Source organism: Agelaius phoeniceus, chromosome 16 (genome assembly GCF_051311805.1).
Source record: "Agelaius phoeniceus isolate bAgePho1 chromosome 16, bAgePho1.hap1, whole genome shotgun sequence".
Classification (NCBI taxonomy): domain Eukaryota; kingdom Metazoa; phylum Chordata; class Aves; order Passeriformes; family Icteridae; genus Agelaius; species Agelaius phoeniceus.
In genome coordinates this window covers 3630263-3651327 of record NC_135280.1, presented here as the reverse complement: position 1 = coordinate 3651327, position 21065 = coordinate 3630263, and the positions used below count along the sequence as shown (strand labels likewise).

The 21065-nt window shown below is 44.4% G+C and overlaps 1 protein-coding gene across 1 annotated transcript in view; it reads left to right on the top strand.

The window, feature by feature from the left end:
- Positions 1–21065, top strand: part of FOXK1 (forkhead box K1) — a 56630-nt gene that overhangs the window by 24991 nt on the left and 10574 nt on the right. The window contains exons 2-8 of the mRNA XM_054643816.2: positions 1446–1643; positions 11977–12133; positions 13389–13535; positions 15258–15451; positions 16571–16737; positions 17405–17686; positions 19828–20052. Coding sequence (XP_054499791.2) covers positions 1446–1643; positions 11977–12133; positions 13389–13535; positions 15258–15451; positions 16571–16737; positions 17405–17686; positions 19828–20052 — 1370 coding nt within the window. The remainder of the gene's footprint in view (positions 1–1445; positions 1644–11976; positions 12134–13388; positions 13536–15257; positions 15452–16570; positions 16738–17404; positions 17687–19827; positions 20053–21065) is intronic.

Genomic DNA, 21065 nt, shown 5'->3' with positions numbered 1-21065 from the left:
ACACAATTAGGTTGCATTGCCAGCAATGATGTTCTTATTTAATGCATTAATGAGTGCAGGTGGCAGGACCTCTGAAGTGAATTAAATGCAATGCAAACTCCTGCCATACTAGCAGAGCCATTGTGAGCCACTGAGTGCTGAGCCAGCTCATTTGAGAGATGAGGTGGGAGATGGGAATGAGTTGCCCATGCCTGAATGATAATTTTGAGCATTACCTTACAGCACAATCTGCCTGTGCCAAAGAACCAAGAGCAAGTGAGTGTGTTTTAGAGCTGCATTTCTGTCAATAGCACCATTAAGATAAGGTGCAGATTGACTTGCTTGTCACCTTGTTCTGTTACCTGGCAGGATTCAATAATGTACTGGTTAAAAGAATTCTGCTCAGCCCATACCAGCACTTACAGTGCTAGAACAACACCACCCAAATCCTTTCCTTTCCTTCTATAGGCAAGATGCTGGAATCCAGCACAATTACTGTGCTCTGCTGACCTTTCCCACGGTAAAACCTGGTTTTTATTTCCTGCTGCTTTAACCTTAGTATCAGTGAAATGGTTCCTGGAAAGCTTGTATTGATTGCACATGATTGTCTAATTAAAGTGCAATAAGAAGAATTGCAGAACACTCACTCTTACAGCCATGTGCTCATTGTAGACACTGTAAATTAGAAAGCTTTCTGTTCAAATATGGAAAATGTCAGTGCTTATTTCCTTTTGAATTTCCAAGCATCTCCTGAAGGCTGCACTTGTGTGAATAATTTTTTTCCTAAATAACAATTGGAAAGAAATGTTACTTAAGAAGGAATGAGGCCCTACAGGGGCCCTGCTGTAAACCTGCTAGCTGTAACCCTAAAGGGAGGCACTTCTAAAGTAATGTATTTTAAACTGAAACCTCCTAGATGATCCTTTAACATCATGTACACAAATATAAATGGATATCAATTATACAATATATAGAGACAAGTCTTTAAATAGTACTCTCTAGTCTTACCTGGAGGCTGTTTGTTGCTCTGCCTGGACTTTATGGCTGTTTTTGTTCCCTATTGCTTGTGGTTTGATACTTTCTGGTGACTTGGATCTTAATGAGATATGTACAATGAGCTAATAAAAAATTGATCCTAGTCCTTGATACCTTGCAGGAACCCAAGAGTTTGTTGTTACAGGAGTGCATCTTGCTTAGTCACTGTTTGAATACATGGCCTTGAGGAAATCACTGAACTTACCCAAATCTTCAGCTTGCATCTCATCTCTCGATGGCCCATGATTCACTGTGAAGTATTTACAGAGCTTTATGAATGATCAGTAATTCTGCCCAAGACACTAGGCAGAAAGATCAGTAGAGAATGTTGGACTTTGAATTAATTAATGATGCATCAACTGCATACAAAACCTCTTTAGTACATTCAGTATCATGTGTGAAACTGACTTTCCCCTTTCCTTCTCTTCCAGATGTACTTTCCGATTCCCTAGCACGGTTATAAAAATCCAGTTCACATCTTTATACCATAAAGAGGAAGTAAAAGAGGAAGCCTCAACACATCCCCTTCGGCCACTTTACCCTCAAATATCACCTCTGAAGATCCACATCCCGGAGCCGGATCTCCGGAGCGTGGTCAGTCCCCTCCCGTCCCCCACAGGCACTATCAGGTAAGATGTTTAATTCTCAAAAATGTCTCCTCTGACATCAGTCTGTCAGCCCCGTTTGGTTTGGTATCCTTGGTGCAAGAAATGCCCCGTTAAAAACAACTAATTAAATCTCTGATGTTCAAAATGATGGGAGACTGCTGAAAAACGTTGTGGTGGCCAGCAGTAGGGCACAAGGGTTTTGTTTAAGAGCTCAGAGGGTTCAAGGGTAAACGTGAGTGTTGGTTTCACACTATAGAGTTACATATAGAGGCTATCTTTGGCAGTGGAATTAGAAATATTTATTGAGAGCTACCTATATGCATGGAGAAAAGAAAGCAGGCATTTACTTTCTATCTTAAGACTGCCTGTTTTATTTTTATCCCAGTAATATTCTGTTGTTGCTGGGTGGTGCTGCTGTTATCTGAAGTTAGGGACAGGGTGGCCATTGGCACGTGGTTTCCTGGGAATGGAAGGAAATGGGGGTAGGTTGCTGACCATCTACTGAGTGGCTGTAGCAATCTAAATGTACATCTGGGCGAGTATCCTGTTTTGTAAATTATCTGATCAGTGGATGTGCAGTAGAAATAAGATGAACATCAAGTTAGTGCATGGAATGTTTTCTTTCTTCTTCAGCAAAGAGTTGATGTTACAGAGTTTCAGTGAAATCTTTTAAAGTTAAATCTGTTACTTGAAGCATCATGCATTTTGTAAAGTAAAGGAGACTTGTGGTATAGGATGACGTATTAGAATTTTAAAACATGTGGACATCAAAATAGCAAGAGTATGCCTGGTAATAGTAGTAGCCTTTGGGTTGTTTTCTTGTCTGTACATTTGTAAAAAGGTATAATATGCAAATCTCTTTTGACAGCACTAATTCAGTGAGTAGTATTCAAATCTGCATGGCTGAGACTGAGACTTCAGAGTCACAATGAAGCTGGTTTGGGTTTGCATGATCCAGAGGCTTGTTTGGGTTTTTCCGACCGCCTTACAGAGCTGCACAGATGTGCAGTGCAGATATTCTAGAAAGAGGGGCCTGGAGGTGGCTGTGGTTTTAGTCCTCTGTTCAGGCACTGCTTTTGGTTTATATTTAACCTTCTCTTTTTAGATGAAGCTTGTTGCTGGGAGGGGAGGGGGATGGTTCCTTTGCCAACATATGGTAGTTAGTTTCCATTCAGTCATCTTGTGCAAAGCAGCACAGTGTGGTTTGTGTTACTAACAGAGGCTGTATCTTTTGACTCTGGCATATGCCTGCAACTGATATTTGATTCCCTGGGAATGTTTCTTTTGCATAAGGAGAAAGTGGAAATAGTAGTGTTGAATTGTGCTCAGCCCCTAACGCAGTGTTTACTAAGGGTGATTAATGATTGCATCCGTTTGTCTCGAGCACAAGCTAAGCCAGCCAAGTCTTCAGAAAACCTCAAAAGACATCTGAGGTTTCGCTTGCTGAAGCCCTTTCATTTCCGAGTTCCTCTAACAGAGGAGGGCCTGACACGTTTGTAAACATCCCTGCTCAGCCCCTTCAGCCTTCCCCTCTCCCCCAGCAGGGTCTTGCAGCTCTCCCCTGTGGGCCAGGCTTGGGAAGTGATTTGGGTGTTTCTGCCTGAGAAGGGAATGCTCCTTTGGGAGCGTGTAGCTGTGCATTCCGGCCTTCTGACTTCAGGGCAGCTCTCTGATCTCTTGGTGGCTTCACAGCGCTGGGTGAGGCTGGCACAGTGTCCTCTCCTCCTTCCCAGAGGCAGAGCTGGCAGGGCTGGTGGGGCTCAGCATGAAACTCAGACCCCTCTCCCACTGCTGCCTTTGGGAGGTGGTTGCTGGGTTCTCCTCCTCCTCCTTCCTCTCCCCCTTCTAGTATTTACTTTCCTAATTTGGTGCGTTTGCCTTGCTCCTCCCTGATTGGCCCATGGAAAATTATTGCAGTTTGGAAATCCTGGGCAGGGTGAAATTTCCTTTTTGGAAAGTGGCTCCTGGCCCCCTTTTCCTGCCTCCACCCTGGTGTAGGGCAGGGGCTGTACCTGCACCCCCCCCCAGATCCAGCCCTGCCCTGCTGACCCCCAACCCTGCTCTGCCTCCCTGTTTACACTGCAGCTTGCTTCCCTGCAGGTTCTCCCCTGCAAGCTTCTGGGTTTTTTCCAGCCTATTTATTTTCCCTCTGCAAAGTGCAGTGCCTAGAGAGGGAATGAGCTTTAGTTAAACAAAACCAAACCTGCCACCCTCAGCAGCTTTGCAAAGCAAGATTCCTGCTTATTCCTGGGGAGAAATGTGCTCACTGTTTTCTCAGCTAGGTGTTTTGTCTCCAGGAGGGGCTCTGTGTGGATGTGTTTTGAATGCTGTTGTACAGCTGTAAGGGAAAATGTTGGTTGGCAGCATGCTGGGAGGGTTGCAAACAGGCATGGATTATTTCTTCCTGATTTGAGTTCAAAACTCCTTTTCAAAAAAATCAGACTTGCATTTTTCTTTCCTTTTCCAGAAAGGAAAAGGCCACTGTGGTTGTAGGAACTCAGTAGAAGCAGCCTGCCATTTTGCACAACATATGAAAGGGCAGAGTAACACTAAATTGCTCCTCAGTAGGTTCAAGGCATTGAAAAGCTCTGTGAAAATCATGTGGGGTTTGCTTGAATTCAGCTCTACTTTTTGGAGATAAAACTGAACAGTTTCAGGAGTTAAGGAAGTGTCTGTCAGTACATGGCTTTAAGCTTCTACACCTTGGATTTGGAGGCTCCTCTTTGAGTGACAGTGGTTCCACAGAGTTTCTCACCTATGCTGCAAGCACTTCACTTTGCCTGATTTTGTGATAAATGCCCAATATCAACATGTATATAACTCTGTGTTGTAACCCATGCCACAGAGTGGCTTGTGCTTGGATTGTTTTCAGATCTACAGAGACAAGGTGGGATGCAGGACTCTATTCCTGGTCTCAAAGTCTTACTGAGTTGGAGTTCAGATTTACCATGTTTAGTTTCCTTTTTATGATGGTCCAGTCATTGTTAATGACCCTGTAGCAGTAACTTAACTCAGTTTACCAAATAGCATTTCTCTGCAGCCTTGCCCCTCAGAGCTGGGGTGGTTTTAATATCTATGAAAATTAAATTATTTCTTTGTACTTGCTTCCCTATTCTAGACAGCAATTATGTTCTCAGTGAGATACATGTATAAAGATATACACACACACAGACAACAATACAGAAATACTAAATGTCCTACTCTGGAGGTCAGTAGTATTATTCATATTTTACAGCTGCTACTTCTGCCTTATCTCTGCACTAGAATAACTTGGGGCTCGAACGTTTTGTCTTGTACTTGTTTGGGTTTTTTCACGGAAAGGGCATGGTTTCTTATCTCACAAACAAAGTCTTTATCAGTAAAAAAATTTCTTTGACATGTGGGAGTAAGAGTCCTTAGGGTCCTGTGAGAACCATGCTTGAAAAATGCCTGGTGAGGTTCAGTGTTACCAGCTAGACTGGTACATATTTGTGTGTGAAGCCAAATTGGTATTTTAACTGTTAGCTGTTAATGTGCCTGCCCATGTTTGGCTGTTACTAGAAGGGTTGATAGCTAGTTTGCAATGTAGTTAATGGCATGAATAATGAAAGATCAACTTCTTTTGTTCTATAAGCTTGATTAGTAAACCAGAAGGTGTGAGCTGAATTGTTTGGTTTCATATGGTCCTTTTTTCACTGAGAGAAATGAGTTCAGTAACACATTGCATGCTCTGATAGTGGATTACTCAGAGGTAACTGCAATTATCTTGACTTAGCCACCAACTTGTTTTGTGGCCTTTACCAGGTCATTTAAATTCATTGTCTGATTTTTATGCATGCATAGTGTAATTACTACTTCATAGGCGTGTGTAGTAGATAAATTATGTATTGAGCTCTTATTCCATAAAGCATGACATGAGTGTGTGTGAGCCATGTTCCAGCAGACCTGCAAATGCTGGTTCTGCTTTGATCCAGACTTGGCTGGGAAAAAGGAGGGGGGCATTTTACAGGCTCTAGGATAGCCATGCACTGCTGTTTCACAACCCTTGGGATTTAGTCTGCACTTGCACATTTACTCTGGAGGTGTGTAGGGGAAGCTGAATGAAGCCTGGTTTCGGTGGATGCCTTCACTCACTGGAGCAGGATGCATAAATATTCCCCATTCCATTTCATTGAGGCTTTGCCTCTTCCCAGAGCACTGTGAGCCATTGAACTGAAACGCTGCTGAAGAGCTCCAAGGCAGGTTTTTTGCAGGCTCTTTTGCATCATCTCAGTTATACATTACTTCCTGCACTCAGGCAGAATGCACAGCTCAGGCAACTCCCACGGTTGGACAGAGAGGTGATTATTTTTAATCACCCAAGTCTCCAAACCACAAGCCAAGGAGGATGATGCATATACATCACATAAGAGAAGCAGCAGCCTGTGCTGGGCTGGGGAGCTCCTACGCATGCTTATTGCAGATAATGGACCGTGTGCTCGAGGACATGTGCCAAGCCATGTGCTGGAGGAGGGGTTGCAGATGTCACCAGCTACAGGAGCACTTCCTCTTCCCCAATGAGTATAAAATGCTCACTGAATCCACAGTTGGAGTGAAGTCACTTCCTTTCCAGGGGAACCACTGGAGCACTGACGAGTAATAACAATTTCACCTTTCGTGGATAGCTCACTTTCTTTCACTTGTGGCTTGTTCGACAGCTTTGGTTTTCTTCAGCATTAGGCAGGCAGGGTAGCTCTCAGATTTCTCCTTTCACATCAAAATCCAGCTTGGTTTGGCAGTCTCACCACTTGTGATTGCTTCTGAAACCTGTCTGAAACACGCAACGTGCAAGGACTTGTCTTTCTTTGAGTTACAATTTTGGGGCTAGGCTGGGGAAGGTGAGAGCAGTGGAGGATTCTCAGCCATTCTTGCTGATTGGTGTATCGTGGAAAGGCTTGTTTCGCAAGTCCAGGGGCTGTACTTTGACCTGATTCTTGCTTATTGCACATGAAAAGCGTCCCTGTATCTTCATGCCCCTTTTTGCAGGCTCATGAAGTGGAGTATTGTGGTTGTCAGAGGTTTGTGCTATTTCTCTAACCATAGTCCTTGTGCCCAGGGCAACACACTTCCAGCTTGCATTCGAGGAACAGACTGGGGAGATTATAAGAAATAGTGATTTTTTTTTTCTCTGTACCAAACAGGGGCTTTAAAAATGCCCATTCAGACTGGAATCTGTATATTGGCAGCATTGCCAAGGCTGTAACTCTTATCCCTGCTGTGTCTCTTACCTGCTTCACAAATGTGCACGTGGGAGTTTTTCAAAGGCACTACCATGTGCATACCATATCCTAAACCAGCAATTTTGGTTTTGTTCTTCTTTAGCAGTGCAGATTCCAAGTCAGGTGAACAATTCTTTATGGGATCCCAGGTAATCTTTCCTCTTTGTCTTAGAGAGGATATGTGCTTTTTCCATATACCTGGTTTAAATTTAGCCTCCATAGCTTGATGCCTCAATTGAGTAATAGGGCAACTTTCCTGCATTGTACTACTGCCTCTCCTTCTGGGGAAGTTGGCACTGGAATTTGGGAGTGTTTTGGTTTCCAGATTGTTCACAGACTTGTAATATGACCATAAATAAATAATGTAAGTACTTGTTGCTTCATTTTTATTTTTATTACCGCCTAGTCCATAAAACATGCCTAGTATTGAGAGACTGTGGAAATCTTTATGTGAGAATCTCAATGTGCTCAGGGAACAGATCTCTCTAGCAGTGTTTCTGCCTCAGACATGGGTATCTTGGGGATTGTATAACATAGAAAATAGAGTAATGCTGACTTAGGTGTAGTTTGCCTCCATTTTCTTGGACAGGAGACTGCGTTGGACCAGGATTTCTGACTGTCTTCTAAAGCCCTGATGGTTTCCCTGTCCTTCCCTTTCCTCAAGAATTTGTGTACTGGCCTTCTCCATTCACACAGACTTTGTCATCAGCCCTGTTTTGCAGCATGTCACCCCACAGTGTAGCCACAGAAGTAGAAGCACTTTCTTTTGTTTTGGACATGCTGCTTGGTTTCATTTTGTGCTTACCATCTCTTCTGGTGCAAGAGGCCAGGAGCTTAACACTTCCTGTTGGTTTTGTTTTTATAGTTCTGTCACTTTGCACCTCAGCTTCTGTCTCTAACAATTTTTTCTTGCATGAAATCCATTCCATATCTCCAATCATCCTACTTATCCCTGTCAGTACCTTCTCTGGATCTGCTCTATCCCTTTTCCTTTCTTTTTTTTTTAATGAGAAGAGACAAGCAACACACAGTGTCCTGGTGTGAATGCCCCATGCACACAGTGATCCGCCCTATTTCTGCAGGCTGATTCTTTGGTTAAACAAACTGATTGTGGACATTCCAATAGCAGTGCAGCACATTGTACACACTCTCCAGCAGCTTAGAGTTAATTGCTGCTAGCAAGTGCTGTGAACTTGCAGGCTGGGTTCCTCTTGGCAGGAGTTGAAAGTGAATTGTGGTGTTCCAAAGAACGTTCAAGCCCCGTGTTTAAAAGGCATCCTGCCACTTAGATGGGTGAGTGTACTGCAGACACTGCCTTCAGCCCTCATCTTTCTGGCCTTCCTGCCAGAGAAGGGTTAAGTCTGAAATGGAAAACATGCTGCAGAGAACTGGTGTGATTCAGCACGTGGTTGTAGTCTGATTCTAAAGCTGAGTTCTCAGCATGGTATTTAGAGAACTGTGGCTCACTGGCTGCCTGCAGTCACTGTTTCAAGTTGAGATGCTGAATCCTCAGTGGATATCAAAGATCTCTGGCACTTGGGGCATTTACCATGGTACCATAGGATTAAGATTGTGGGTAACTGCAGCTGGGTTGCTTCCATGCTCTGTGTGCCTTTCAGTGGTGCAAAACACTTGGTTCTTCTCCAAAATACTCTCTTCAATATCAAGCAAGCTTAACCCAAATTAGCTTGGATTGCTTGTAAGTTGAGTTTGCCAGCATGGACAGTGAGCATGGATCACAGCAGTGTGGTGGGATCTCACAGCAGGGTGAAATTGCAGACCTAGGGGTGCTTTTCTCAGTGAAAGGTTATAGTATCAACATGGATCAGGTTATGGCCAAGTATTGATGCCATGTTAATATCAAGCAAATCATTATTAGTGTCCTTGCAGTTGATTTTTGTTCTATAGGACAAACAGGTGATTTTAGGGAAAACTCTTTGTTTCATAATATTTTTAAAGGGGGTGTGAGTGCATGCAAGCATCCCTGGCCAGCCCCTGGCTTTGGGTGGTGAGGAGAATTCCAGGAACTCCAGGAAACTGATGTCACTGCATTGTGTTTGCTTGTTTTCTTTTGACTGCACTAATGTTTAATTTTAACTTAACCCTCAGAGGGGTATTTTTAGTAAAACTGTTTCTTCACTCCTTCTGTCCCATGTTGGGAGGGGAACAGATTGTGTCTCCTTGTTTTTTCCAGTAGTCAGCTCTTTCTGCCTCCCCTCTGAAGAGCTGTGATGATTGACTGAGAGCTTGAGCACTCAGCAGCATGTGTTACCCTGTCTGTGCTTGGAGTGCCTGAACCTGGTGTTTGTTCTGTCCCCACATCTCTTGATTTGATCATTGATCCAGGCTGACAGGAAGCACATCTACCTGGACAAAGGGGCTTCATTCTGATAAAAGATTGGTATCTCTTCCAAATCTTTGGTATCGCTGTGTCCCAGGGGGCAGCTGCTACTTTAGGGGATGATCATGATCCTGTTGTTCAGTGAATATCTGCTGGGAGAGCCTGGATTTTCTACAAGTTATTAACACTTTAGTTTGGAAGGGCTTTGTCAACACTCCAGAGAATCACAGCTCTGTAAGAAATGGGTTTCTCCCTTTGGTTTTTTCTTTCTTTGTTTTTTTTAGCAAGAGATCACACTTGAAATTCAGACGCTACAGCTGGAGAAAGGCAAAAACTGAGCTGCTTGCTCTGCTAATCTTGAATAAAGGAATAAATTCTTTTATCTATTTTTATTTATGTATTTATTAAAAAGGAAAAGAAAAAGCAAGAAATGCAGCTCTGCAGAGCATGGATTTATTGGAGAACTTTTCTTTCTTCCATATCTTTGTCCTGAGTTTTGGCTGCTGTCTCTGTGGTTTGCTGTTTGTGTATTTCTGCAGACAAATAACAAAATCAGAAAACTTTTTCATCCTATTCCACTTGTAGCCTGTGTGTTACAATAATTGCTCGGGTGCCAGACACAAAAAGAATCACTGTGGTTTTAGTTTGTCGTTGTTTCATGTATGAAAATGGCTTTCAGTTGTAATTATCTGCACATTATAAGAAGTGTGTATGTGAAGAAGCTATGGAAAAATGACAGCAGAATAATTAAATTCACACCAGCTCCTCATGTGAATACTAAGACATCAAGAGTGTCTTCTGTGGTTTAGTATTACCCACTTCCAAAGCTTGGAGTAGGAAATTTTCATTCATTTTCCTGCACAAATAGGTCTCTGAAAGGCTGGGCAAGAAATGCCTTCTCTCTGGTAAAGGGAGATCTGTCAGGATGGGCTCATCAACATTTTATACCTTGCACTACCTGAAAGCTTTGCCTTCTGCTGTGCTTCTGAACAGCATCACCCATGAATGCCCAGGACTATTGGGAGGCACTGAAAGGGTTACCAGGGGCTGTACAAGGCTGGTATATGGGACAGGAGTGAGCTTGGCTTCCTTGTTTCAAGGGTTTGTGGTTGCTGGATATTTCTGCTGCCTTTTCTCTGCCCCCAGCTCCCCCGTTCTGTAATTCACTTTTAAAAGAAACCAGTCTGGGTTGTGCTGAGCTCAGCACTGCAGCCATTTGCAGAGACACCACAAGGAGCAGCAGCACTTCTCAGTTTACAGGCTGGACTGTGGTAGGAAATGCTCATTCCTTACACTGACAAATTGCTTCTGCACCCAAGGTATTGCCCACTGAGCAAACAAGGGTTGTCTCACTGCTTCCTCTCCATCCCTGTGTCTATGTAGGAGAAGCTATCCAGCCAGTCACCTTTTGAGGAAGGGACCATGTTCAGTGTTTTTTCATACAGCATTTGGTGCAGTGCTGTGATGAGTGTCAGCATTTGCTTGTGTCAGTTATTGGGCATTTCACCAGTAAGAGGATTGTTTATGCCAGTTTTACTGAATTCTAGTTCCAGCTGTGAGCTTCAATTTGCATCTTTTCATACAATTTGAACTGCTTGTTTTGCTATGTAAATCTTCTGTGTATTGGTTTGCTTTCTTGTTTACTGTTTCTCTGCTCCTAGAAGACATTTGTAATCCTGGGATTTGGCTGTGCATCCTGATGTTCTGGCACTGAATCCCTCAATTCTGGACAGCACAGGACAGGGAGAGACAGAAAAAGGGAACTTCAGCTTCCCAGACTCATCCCTCCCCTCCCATCCTTCCAGGCCAGGTTGGATGGGGCTTGGAAAAACCTGGTCCAGTGGAAGGTGTGCTTGACCATGGCAGGGGGTTGGAACAAGGTGATCTTTAAGGTCTCTTCCAATCCAAACCATTCTTTGATTCTTCCAACCCTAAAAATCAAGGACGTGTGATCCCTAGACAAGCCTCTCTAATTAGTTCTCATCTTGTAGCACTCATTTCTGTGTGCCTGCCTGAGTGATGTTGCAAATTATATCCCCCTTTTATGTGTTGGTAGCATTTTATCACCTTTCACAGCCCGTGGTGCTCAGTCACCGTTCCTGTAATGCCATCTTGTGGTGGCCCTGCCGCTCTGAACGTGCCTTCTCCAGCCAGAACTGATGCTGGGCTACCTCTGTGTGTAGGCAGTGAGTGCAGCTCCCCTTTGCTGGGTGTGGGGTGAATCAAGGAAATGCCTGTCTCCAGCTGTTTGGTGTCAGGGAATGGCCTTGTGGAGCTCAGATGTGGTGTCAGGGACCTTCATGGCAGATCCCTGCTCTGGGTGCTTTAGCTCTGATACTGTAGAACTGTCTGTTAGAAGGATTGATTAACTATGATCTGTATTACAAGGAGATTGGTGTGTTGTTCCTTAACAAGTCATAACAACAGACTATCCATTTACTTAAATATTCATCCTTCATACACTGTATGCTGTTTGAAGTGCTTCTCTAAACACAAAGGAGTTGTTTAATACTTTGAAACGCTGCTCTGTTGTGATTGCAGGAAGTGTATATGGCAGGGAGTGTCAGGATTTTGTAGAAATTCCAATTTTATCTCTGGTGGATTTTTTTCTCAATCTGTCTGGGCTTTGGATAAGCCACAGGGGGAAAAGTAAGGCCATTGCATCTGCTTCTCCATGACCAAGAGCTTTACTGTACCTTCGAGAGTAACAACTGCATGCCTTGCTAATAAATGAAATAACAACTGTATTTCTTTTTGGTTTTTTTTGCCTCTCCAGTGTTCCCAACTCTTGCCCAGCCAGTCCACGTGGTGCTGGATCCTCAGGATATCGTTTTGTTCACAACATTACCTCGGATCTGCAGCTGGCAGCAGAGTATGCGGCAAAGGCAGCCTCAGAGCAGCAGGCAGATGCATCTGGCGGGGACAGCCCAAAGGTTCACACAAACATTACCTACCAGCACTGCTCCTTGGGAGGATTATTAAAGCCTGGGGCTTTATTGCTAGTCCTGGTTAGAGTTTAAAGGGGTTTAAGAACACCCTGGCCATAAGGGTGCTGTGTACAGTGTCCTGCAGGGGGTGGAGGTCATTCCTTCCAACTGTGCTTGGCTTAGTTGGAGTCTCTGCTTGCTTAGCTGCCTGAAATGTATTCAAATCATCACTCACTAAAGTGTTTAAGCAAGAATAATATTTTTGCTTATTTGATAAATCAAGATCCCATAAAGAAGCACATAAAATTCAGCATCTCATTTTCTTCTTTTAATTAATGGTATTTTGCAAAACACAGTTGGAGAAAGCAGAAGCAGGGGAAGAAACCAGATCCTTGTCATGAGAAGTCTGTAGTCAGACTTTAAAACAAACATGAAGGCCTGTCAAGTAGGCGTTAAACAAGGAGAGTGGCAAGTGGAATCTAGATTAAAAAATAACTTAGTTAGAGTGATAAAATGTAATTTTGGTGAGCTGATCTTCAGATCAAAGTTAAAAGTTCCATATCCAAAACCACCTGATTTGGGATTGGGTGGAGGAGCACACTACTAGGTGGCTGTTTTTTGTAGAGTTAATTCTCCCTTGAGACAAGAAGGGTTGTTCTTGATGGAGTAATGTGAAGAGTTGGAAATACGAGATCTAGCAAACAAATTAAAGTTCCTAGAATGAAACAAATCCTGCTGGAGAAGGGAAGGGATGGGATCAGGTTTCATGTTGGGCTTGTTGCTGGGAGGAGGGCTGATAACACACAGCCTCAAACCCTTCTAGCAGAGTGGAGCTGTAGCTGGGCAGAACTGAAGGCTTTAATTCATGAGCACAGAAAGCAGTGAATGTACCTATACTCTATTTATTTGTTCCAATTGCCTGTCTTGACCCCTTTCCTTGTGCTGGTGCAAGCATGTGTGGGACAGTCAGTGGGGAATGGAATCAGATTGAAGTTGGGGTTTATGTGTGTTTGTGGGGAGATGGAGGGAGATACTTTCATCTGACTCAGCCCTGTTTGAACACAAATGCTTGTGTGAAATGGGGTGGTGGCAGCATAAAACAGCAGTGGGAGAGCTGATGCTCTCTTAGCTGCCCTGCTGCTCTCTTGGCATCAGTGAAAATTACAGCCCAGTGTGCTTTTTAAGTTTGGGTTGTGGTACTGCAGCATAGGAATTCTTTGTTAGTAACTAAATTTTTGTTTGGCTTTTTTTTCTTGCTTAGGATGAATCCAAGCCACCCTATTCCTATGCTCAGCTGATTGTGCAGGCCATATCTTCAGCACAGGACAGGCAATTAACACTAAGTGGGATCTATGCCCACATTACCAAGCATTATCCATATTACAGGACTGCTGACAAAGGCTGGCAGGTGAGTTCTTGACACTGACAAGCTTTTAAACTACTTTGACATGGCTTATCTGCTTTGAAATGCATTTATTAAAGATTTGGGGCACTGGGAATAGAGCTGCTTTGACTGTTCCCAGAGTGAATTTGTTTAACACAAGCTGACTAGTTCATTTGTGGGTGATTAGTTTTCTTGGGGTTTTTTTGAATGCTTTGTAGGGCAATGTAGTGTGTTACTGTTGGGCTCTCTAGTTCCTCTTTTAATGCTGTAGTCATGTGTCTTTCATTTTGTATTTTGTTTCCCTATATCCTTGCTATCAGTCACTCCTCTGCCCAGATACTTGCTTAATCCTTCACCTCATCTTTGACATGATTTCTCCAAGCAGAGGATATCCAGCCTAAAACTGAGGCTCCAATTTTTAATCATAGCACCTTAAATAATTACAGATATTTTGTTTTCCCAGTGTATCAGCTGCACTGCCTAAGTCAGTTTGCAAGTTCTGAATTTGAGTGGGAGCTTGGGAAACTGGGAGTCCATGGACTCTTTGTGGTACTCAAGGAAGCCTGACCAGCTTCAGAGGAGAGTTTGGATGTAGTTAACACATGCTAAATCAAACTTCAATGTTCACTTGAGGGCTGCTTCCAAAGTTTCAAGAGCCTCAACTCCACCTGCTTTCAGACTTTTTCTTGGCATCACACCTCTGCCATGGGTGTTGGCATTTGAATGTAATACACTAATACAGCTGCAAAGGCTCTTGCAGCTGCTGATTTCACTGTGTGCAACTGGCAGGAGCAGTACTGCTTGGTGCACTTTGAGTGCAGTTGGAATAAATACATTTCTGCCTTCCTGGCTTTTCCCTGCAGTTCTAATTAATTGTGGAATTCACTTCCTGCCCTAACCTGCTCAGCAGAGTTGTGCTTTGTGAACCAGTTGCTGCATCCTGCTTCAGAGAGCTGCATTTCAGCAGGGAGTGAAGCTGCCTTTTTCTCTCCTCTCCAGTGGCATTGTAAGGCTTCACCATTGCAGAGGTTGTCTAAACCTGCTAAAAAAGCTTCTCTTTTGTTTTGAAAGTAGAAGAGGGATGAGTTAGTGCACATGGAGGGTTGCTGAGCCCTTCCCCAGCCCAAAAGGCAGCATTACACCCTGTAAGAGGTGGGTTGTTACAATGGAAAGGATAAACAGTCTTGTCATCATCCAGAGAGCTGCAGAGTGCCACAGAGCTCATGGATTCCTCCCAGAGCTGGCTGAGGGCATGTTGGCTGCCTTGCATTGTGATTACTGTGAGATGCAGTGTCCTCTAGGGCATGTTTGGGCACCCTGGTAATCGTTTGGCAGGTGAGCAGTTAGCACAGGCTCAGGCAACTTTTTCCACTTGCCAAGAATAAAGCTTGTCTTTTGAGAGAGTTCTGATGTGGTTTACAGTGATTTCCCCCTGCCTCAGCAAAAGCTCTGCTTTCATGGCTTTCCACAGAGAAGTCACTGCTCTGGCTCCAGATGTATTTCAGTAATGGTTGGCACTGAGCAAACCCATCTTTCAGCTTGGTCAGGAGAAATTCCAACACTTTCCCTCAGGTTTTCTCCTGCTATTCTCCTGTGACTTTGGAGCTGTGTGAGTTGAGTGACTTGTTTCTACCTTTAACACTGATTCTGGCAGTGTGGATTTATTTTTCCAAGCTGTGTGGTGCAACTCATTTGTCTTTGTTACTTCGTGGCAAAATAATCACCTCATTCCTGTGCTTCCTGCAGAATTCCATTCGGCACAACCTCTCCTTGAACCGTTACTTTATTAAAGTCCCACGCTCCCAAGAGGAGCCTGGAAAGGGCTCCTTTTGGAGGATTGACCCTGCCTCTGAAGCCAAACTTGTAGAACAAGCATTTAGAAAAAGAAGGCAAAGAGGAGTGTCCTGCTTCCGAACACCTTTTGGGCCTCTCTCCTCCAGGTAACTTCAATTTCCTCTCATCTCTCTGCCAAACTCATTACAAAGAAAATAAACTAAAACTTCTCCTGAAGTACAGTGAGTATACTTTGCTTCTGTTTATAGTTTGAGAGGTGATATAGTTAGTCCTGAGGCATAATCTGAAAATTGTTCTGACTTCTTAAGTGTTTCACAAAAAAAAAATCCAGAAGCAAACTACAAAAATGCATCAAATAACGTGTCTGTTTTGGCATCATTTCAAAGAAATTCAAAGCAGTTATCACTGGAGTGAGTGTTTTCAGATGCCAATCTCTGATTTCAGGAAAGCTGTGTTTAGATGTGGATTAGATCATAGTGGGAAGAACTTCTGTGGTATTTAAAACACTCTCCTACAGGGAGATCAGGTTGATGGTGGTTGTCAGCAGTGAAGCAACAGGAGTTCTGTGTGGCTGCTCCAGTCAGCTCCACTGCCTTGTGCAATGACAGCTTCTTTGAGCCCTGTAGCTGTGAGGAGAAGACTTGGAATTCAGCACTAGCTGTAGCAATTTCATGGAACATTCCTCCCACACCTCCTATTTTCTCTGTTAAAATGTGGGGGAAACAGGAGGAGAACTTTTCAGCTTTTTATTCTGGTTTGTCATTAAAGAAATGTACAATTCCTCACGTGTTTGGGACCAGAGGTGGGAACCAAGTGGCTGGGGAGGGAGGCAACAGGGAGGAGGGGAAGCAACTGCTCTGCAAGCATATGCAGGGCCAGACATTTGCCTCTGCTTGCATCTTTCTTCTTCTCCCTGTCACTCTCAAACTCTGACATAGGTTCTTTGGGAATGACTTGAAGTTATAAAACTGATCTGAGTGTGCAGCATTTGGGCATTCTCTGTCTGCAGTGGGTCTAACAATGAAATGTTAACCTGCTCTGAAGGGTCCAGTTTCCTTCAGCAAGGAATAACACAACAGGATTTGGAGCTGGAGTGTTTGTGGGGTCCCTGTGTACCTTTCAGCTCTTCCCAGCAGGACTGCAGTGGGTGGTGTGGAGGCTTTCCTTCCTAGAGAATCCTCTCCTGGACATAACTCTGTGTCTCTGCTGCTGTCTCGTGGTCAAAATGCATCTGCACTTGCCAACGCTGTGTTTTGGTGTTTCAGGAGTGCTCCTGCCTCCCCTACTCACCCTGGCCTGCTGTCCCCTCACTCTAGTGGCCTACAGACTCCAGAGTGCCTGTCACGGGAGGGCTCACCCATTCCACACGATCACGACTTTGGGTCAAAGTTGGCCTCAGTTCCAGAGTATCGCTATTCCCAGAGCGCACCCGGTGAGTGGCTCCTGTTCCAGAGCTCCTGTTCCTGTTCACTTGCCCCACGTGCCATGCTGAGGACACCACAGGAAGGCTTCTGCAGTGCTTTTTGGAGGATCCAGGACTCTCTTTCCACTTTGTTGTTAGAGACTGATGGTGCAAGTACAACTTCAAACCATTTTCCTGACTCCTCTTTGGATGAGGGGCAGAATGTGCAGAGACAGCTGATCTAACCTTGAGCTAGGTGGCTGTAAAGATCTGACAGCAGAGTAGCCATGGCAACACAGCTCACTTGCTCTCATTTGCTACCCTCTGGATAAGATCAGCTTGGCTACACCAGGCTCTGGTGCTGTGGCCAGGACCTGGTAAATATCTCCTTGTCAGCTGAGCTGACCTGGGGTGAGGTTGGAAGGCAAAGCTCATTAAGGAAAGCTTGGTTTGGGGTATTTTCTTAGGTTTATTATGGCTTTTATTCACAGAAATGTGCTCAGATGACAAGTAGGGTTTTTGTACATGAGGAAGGAGAAGTGTGAGGGTGGTATTTTTGAAGATTTGATTTTTTTTGTTTGATTCTACCTCCATTCCTGCTAATGGTGCAGCACTGAGTAGGCTGGAAGCACACAGATGAAATAAATGGGGGTCTTTTTGCCTCTCCTGTTAACATATGCTTCTCTTTTCTGTTCAGGATCTCCAGTGAGTGCCCAGCCTGTGATTATGGCTGTTCCTCCCCGACCATCCACCCTGGTGGCCAAACCAGTGGCCTACATGCCAGCATCCATAGTGACTTCCCAGCAGCCCTCGTGCCACGCCATCCACGTTGTTCAACAAGCCCCCACTGTCACCATGGTCCGGGTGGTGACCTCCTCTGCAAACTCTGCAAATGGATACATCCTCACAAACCAGGGCACAGCAGGAGGAGCTCATGAAGCTGCAGGAGCAGTGTTGGACTTAGCTGCTGACCACCGAGGTAGTGTTCACCTCCCTTGCTGCTCTGCTAATAAGTCTTGAACGTTTTCACTCACTGGCCACTGAGCCATTAAAAAAGATGTTTCTCCAGGTAAAACAAAAACCAAATGAGAGCTCATCCATTTTTTGTCTCCACCAGAGAGCAGGACAACTGTGTTCCCTTGTCTCCTGGGGAACAAAACTAACAGCCTTTGGAGCCTGCGAAAATATGCAGTGCTTAAAATTTGCTTATTACCATAGAATCACAGAATGATCTGGATTGGAGGGTACTTTGAAGATCATCTCATTCCAATCCCCCTGCCATGGGCAGGGACACCTTCCACTATCCCAGGGTGCTCCAAACCCCATCCAACCTGGCCTTGGACACTTCAGGGATGGAGCAGCCACAGCTGCTCTGGGCAGCCTGTGCCAGGGCCTCATCACCTCCACATGAAAGAATTTCTTCCTAATATCTCATTTATACCTGGTGTTCGAAGCCATTCCCCTTTGTCCTATCTCTCCATGCTTTTATAATTATCCCCAATACCAGTATTATGCCTGTGTGTTGGCTATGAAAGCATGTGCACTTTCCAGCCAAAAGAGAGAGCCTGGGAAAGGCTGCAACTCTGCTTCAGGATGGTTTTGTAAATAAATGATTGAGCCCTTCTTTTCTGCAGGCCTGGATTCCTAGAGGAAAGCATGTGCTTCTGGAAGTGCAGGCAGTGCCCCATTAAAGCAATCTTCAAAAACCAGTTAGAACAAAGGCCCTTTTTTTGTCCCTAAGCTGGAAATTCCAGCCTTGGGGGATTTAGTGAGTTAAATATTCTCTTGCTGTGATCTAGACAACACCTTGTCTGCTCCCCATTTCAGAAGGTCTTAGTGCTACAAGGTCAGTGTCTGTTGTAGCAGCAGCAAGGCTGGTTTCTCTGACTGCTTTTATGTGGGCAGTGGGACAATGGTCCCTCTCTCTAAGGGAAGGAAAAAATGACAAAGAGCTTCCCCTCTTGCAGCAGCAGGACCCCTGGCATTTTTAGTTCAGCACTGGTTATCTTGCTTGAGTTTCACTTGCATTCTCTAGAAATTCCTGTCTGGATCCCATACATGTTCCTGAAGCACTAACAGTTGCAGCTGCCTGTCACCTGCTCCCTTCTTTCATTCACTGGTTCTTGCTGTTGCCTGTTCTTTCCCTGCTTGTCTCACTTGTATCCTTTTCCAGTCTCTACTTTCCCTGTTTGCTGTATTTTCCTTTCTGAACTCCTTGCTTTCTTTGCCTTTTCTCTCCCCACTCCCATCAGCTTGCCTGCAGGTTTTACCTCAGTGCTGATGTCCCATCTAACTCCATGCTTGTTGTGTGCAAACGTTAAAATGGGAGAGGCCTGCTTTTCCCAGAAGAATAATGAGATTATTCTTCCTGCCCTCTGTCCTTTGAGACCCACAGAGCCCCTGGAAGAGTGGTTCCTCTCCTTTCCTGCATGTCTGGCAGGATGCTGTCCTGTATCTGTGGCATACCTGCTGAATTGACCCCTTACTTATCCTGGGAAGTGAGAAAAGTGGTTTAGTGCTCTCAAGCAGTTACCTCTGTCCAGAAACTCTGCTCTCCTTTTTTATTTTTTCTCCATCCTGTTTTTTTCCTGTACTTCCACAGCAAAAGCTGGCAATTGTGGGAAGACCTCCTTGTAAATCAGCCTCCATGCAGGCCTGACAGCAAGCTGCTGCAGACTTTTGGCTCCAGGCATTGTTTAAGATCTTAATGCCTTCTCCTGCTGTGTGGTATTGAAAGTCAGGCCAGTTTGTTTGAAATTGCAAAGTAAGCTATGAGATTTGCAGTGCTTGCTGTCCATATCACAGCTGTGATGTGCCAGTAAGGGAGGTGATGCCTTTTTGGGGCAAAAGGTCAAATTGATGTGTTTGATTTTTTTCAATTTTTTCTTATGGCTTATGCTGTAAGAAAAATGTTTTTAATACTGATAGAGTAAATGTACAATAGAGAATATTTTAATGTTTCCAAATACTCATCCCTGACCTTCTGTGGTGCTGAGGTATTGTGATCCTGGGGCATGTATCCCTGCTAATTAATTCTCATTAATCCCTGAGTTAATGAGAATGAAACCTGCCTCTAAGCCAGGGCAGTGACTGATCCTTGTTTTTTCTGCCCTTCCGCAGGCATGGACGAGAAGCCAACGATCGCGTTTGCCACCATCCCCACGGCCAGCCGTGTCATCCAGACAGTGGCCAGCCAGATGGCCCAGGGTGTCCCTGGGCAGACTGTCACCATCCTGCAGCAGGCAGCCCCTGTGGCCCTGGGGCAGCACCAGCTCCCAGTGCGGGCAGTGACCCAGAATGGCAAACACGCCGTGCCCACCAACAGCATCGCCGGCAGCGCCTACGGTGGGTCTGCTCCCCCAGCTCAGCAGCCAGGGGGTAGAGCTGCAAGGGTTTTCTCCTCTTGCTTTCTGTGTGTCAAGTTATTCCATGTGTCCAGTTCTATTGCAGTGGGAGTTTCCCTTCTGTCCACCTCTGCTGCCTTTCCTGGGGGAAAAGCCCCGCTCTCTCTGGCAGAAAAGCTCTGTCCTTCCTTTGCCCTTGGCTATGCAGTTATTAGTACTGAGACTCTCTACCTCTTGAGGTTACTTGTTGAAAGTGTTAGTGATTCTTGTGGGGAGCCTGTTTTCATTTATTTTCTTCTGATCAACAGCCTTGGCTTGCAGCGTGCCAAATAATAAAATTTCCATGGTGCTTTTTAGATCTTGTGAAACATGACTCGGTAGAGTAAAAAGAAAATAACATACTTTCCCATCTTACAGTCTTAGAGCCTGAGAGAAACAAGATCTATTTCACCAGGTGAATGAATGTAGGATTTTTGTATACACAGGATATGTTCTAGTCATTTGTCAAGCATGGGTTTTTGAAATTCCATACAAGCCATGTCTTGGCAGCCTCCTCTTGCTTGCTCAGATTTTATTCAGTTGGGGATGGGAATATCCAGGTTTCTTATGGCTTTTTTCTCTGAGAGGCCAAGCACTTCTGCTGCCTCAGGCTGGTGCTTTTGGGAGTTTGGAATGAAGGGCATGGATGCCTTTCATGAAGGTAGGAATGTTTGTACAGAATTTTCTGCCACATCTCCTCACAGTTATCACCTGGCATGCACTTCAATTGCAAGAATCTCATTGGAACTATGAAAAATGATAGTGATAAGGTTTTTGTGCAATTATTAGAAGATATTAATAGATCAGATAGGTTAAGCTTCTACTAGCCAGCAGCAGCATTTGTCTAATATAGAACCAGACAGTTTTTTTATTTAACATTTTTATGTTAAAATATTTTAACCTCACCAAACTTTTTAACTCTCTCCAAAGTGGGAAGTATTCCAGTTGCATTTGAGTTTTTTTGTAAGTGGCAGT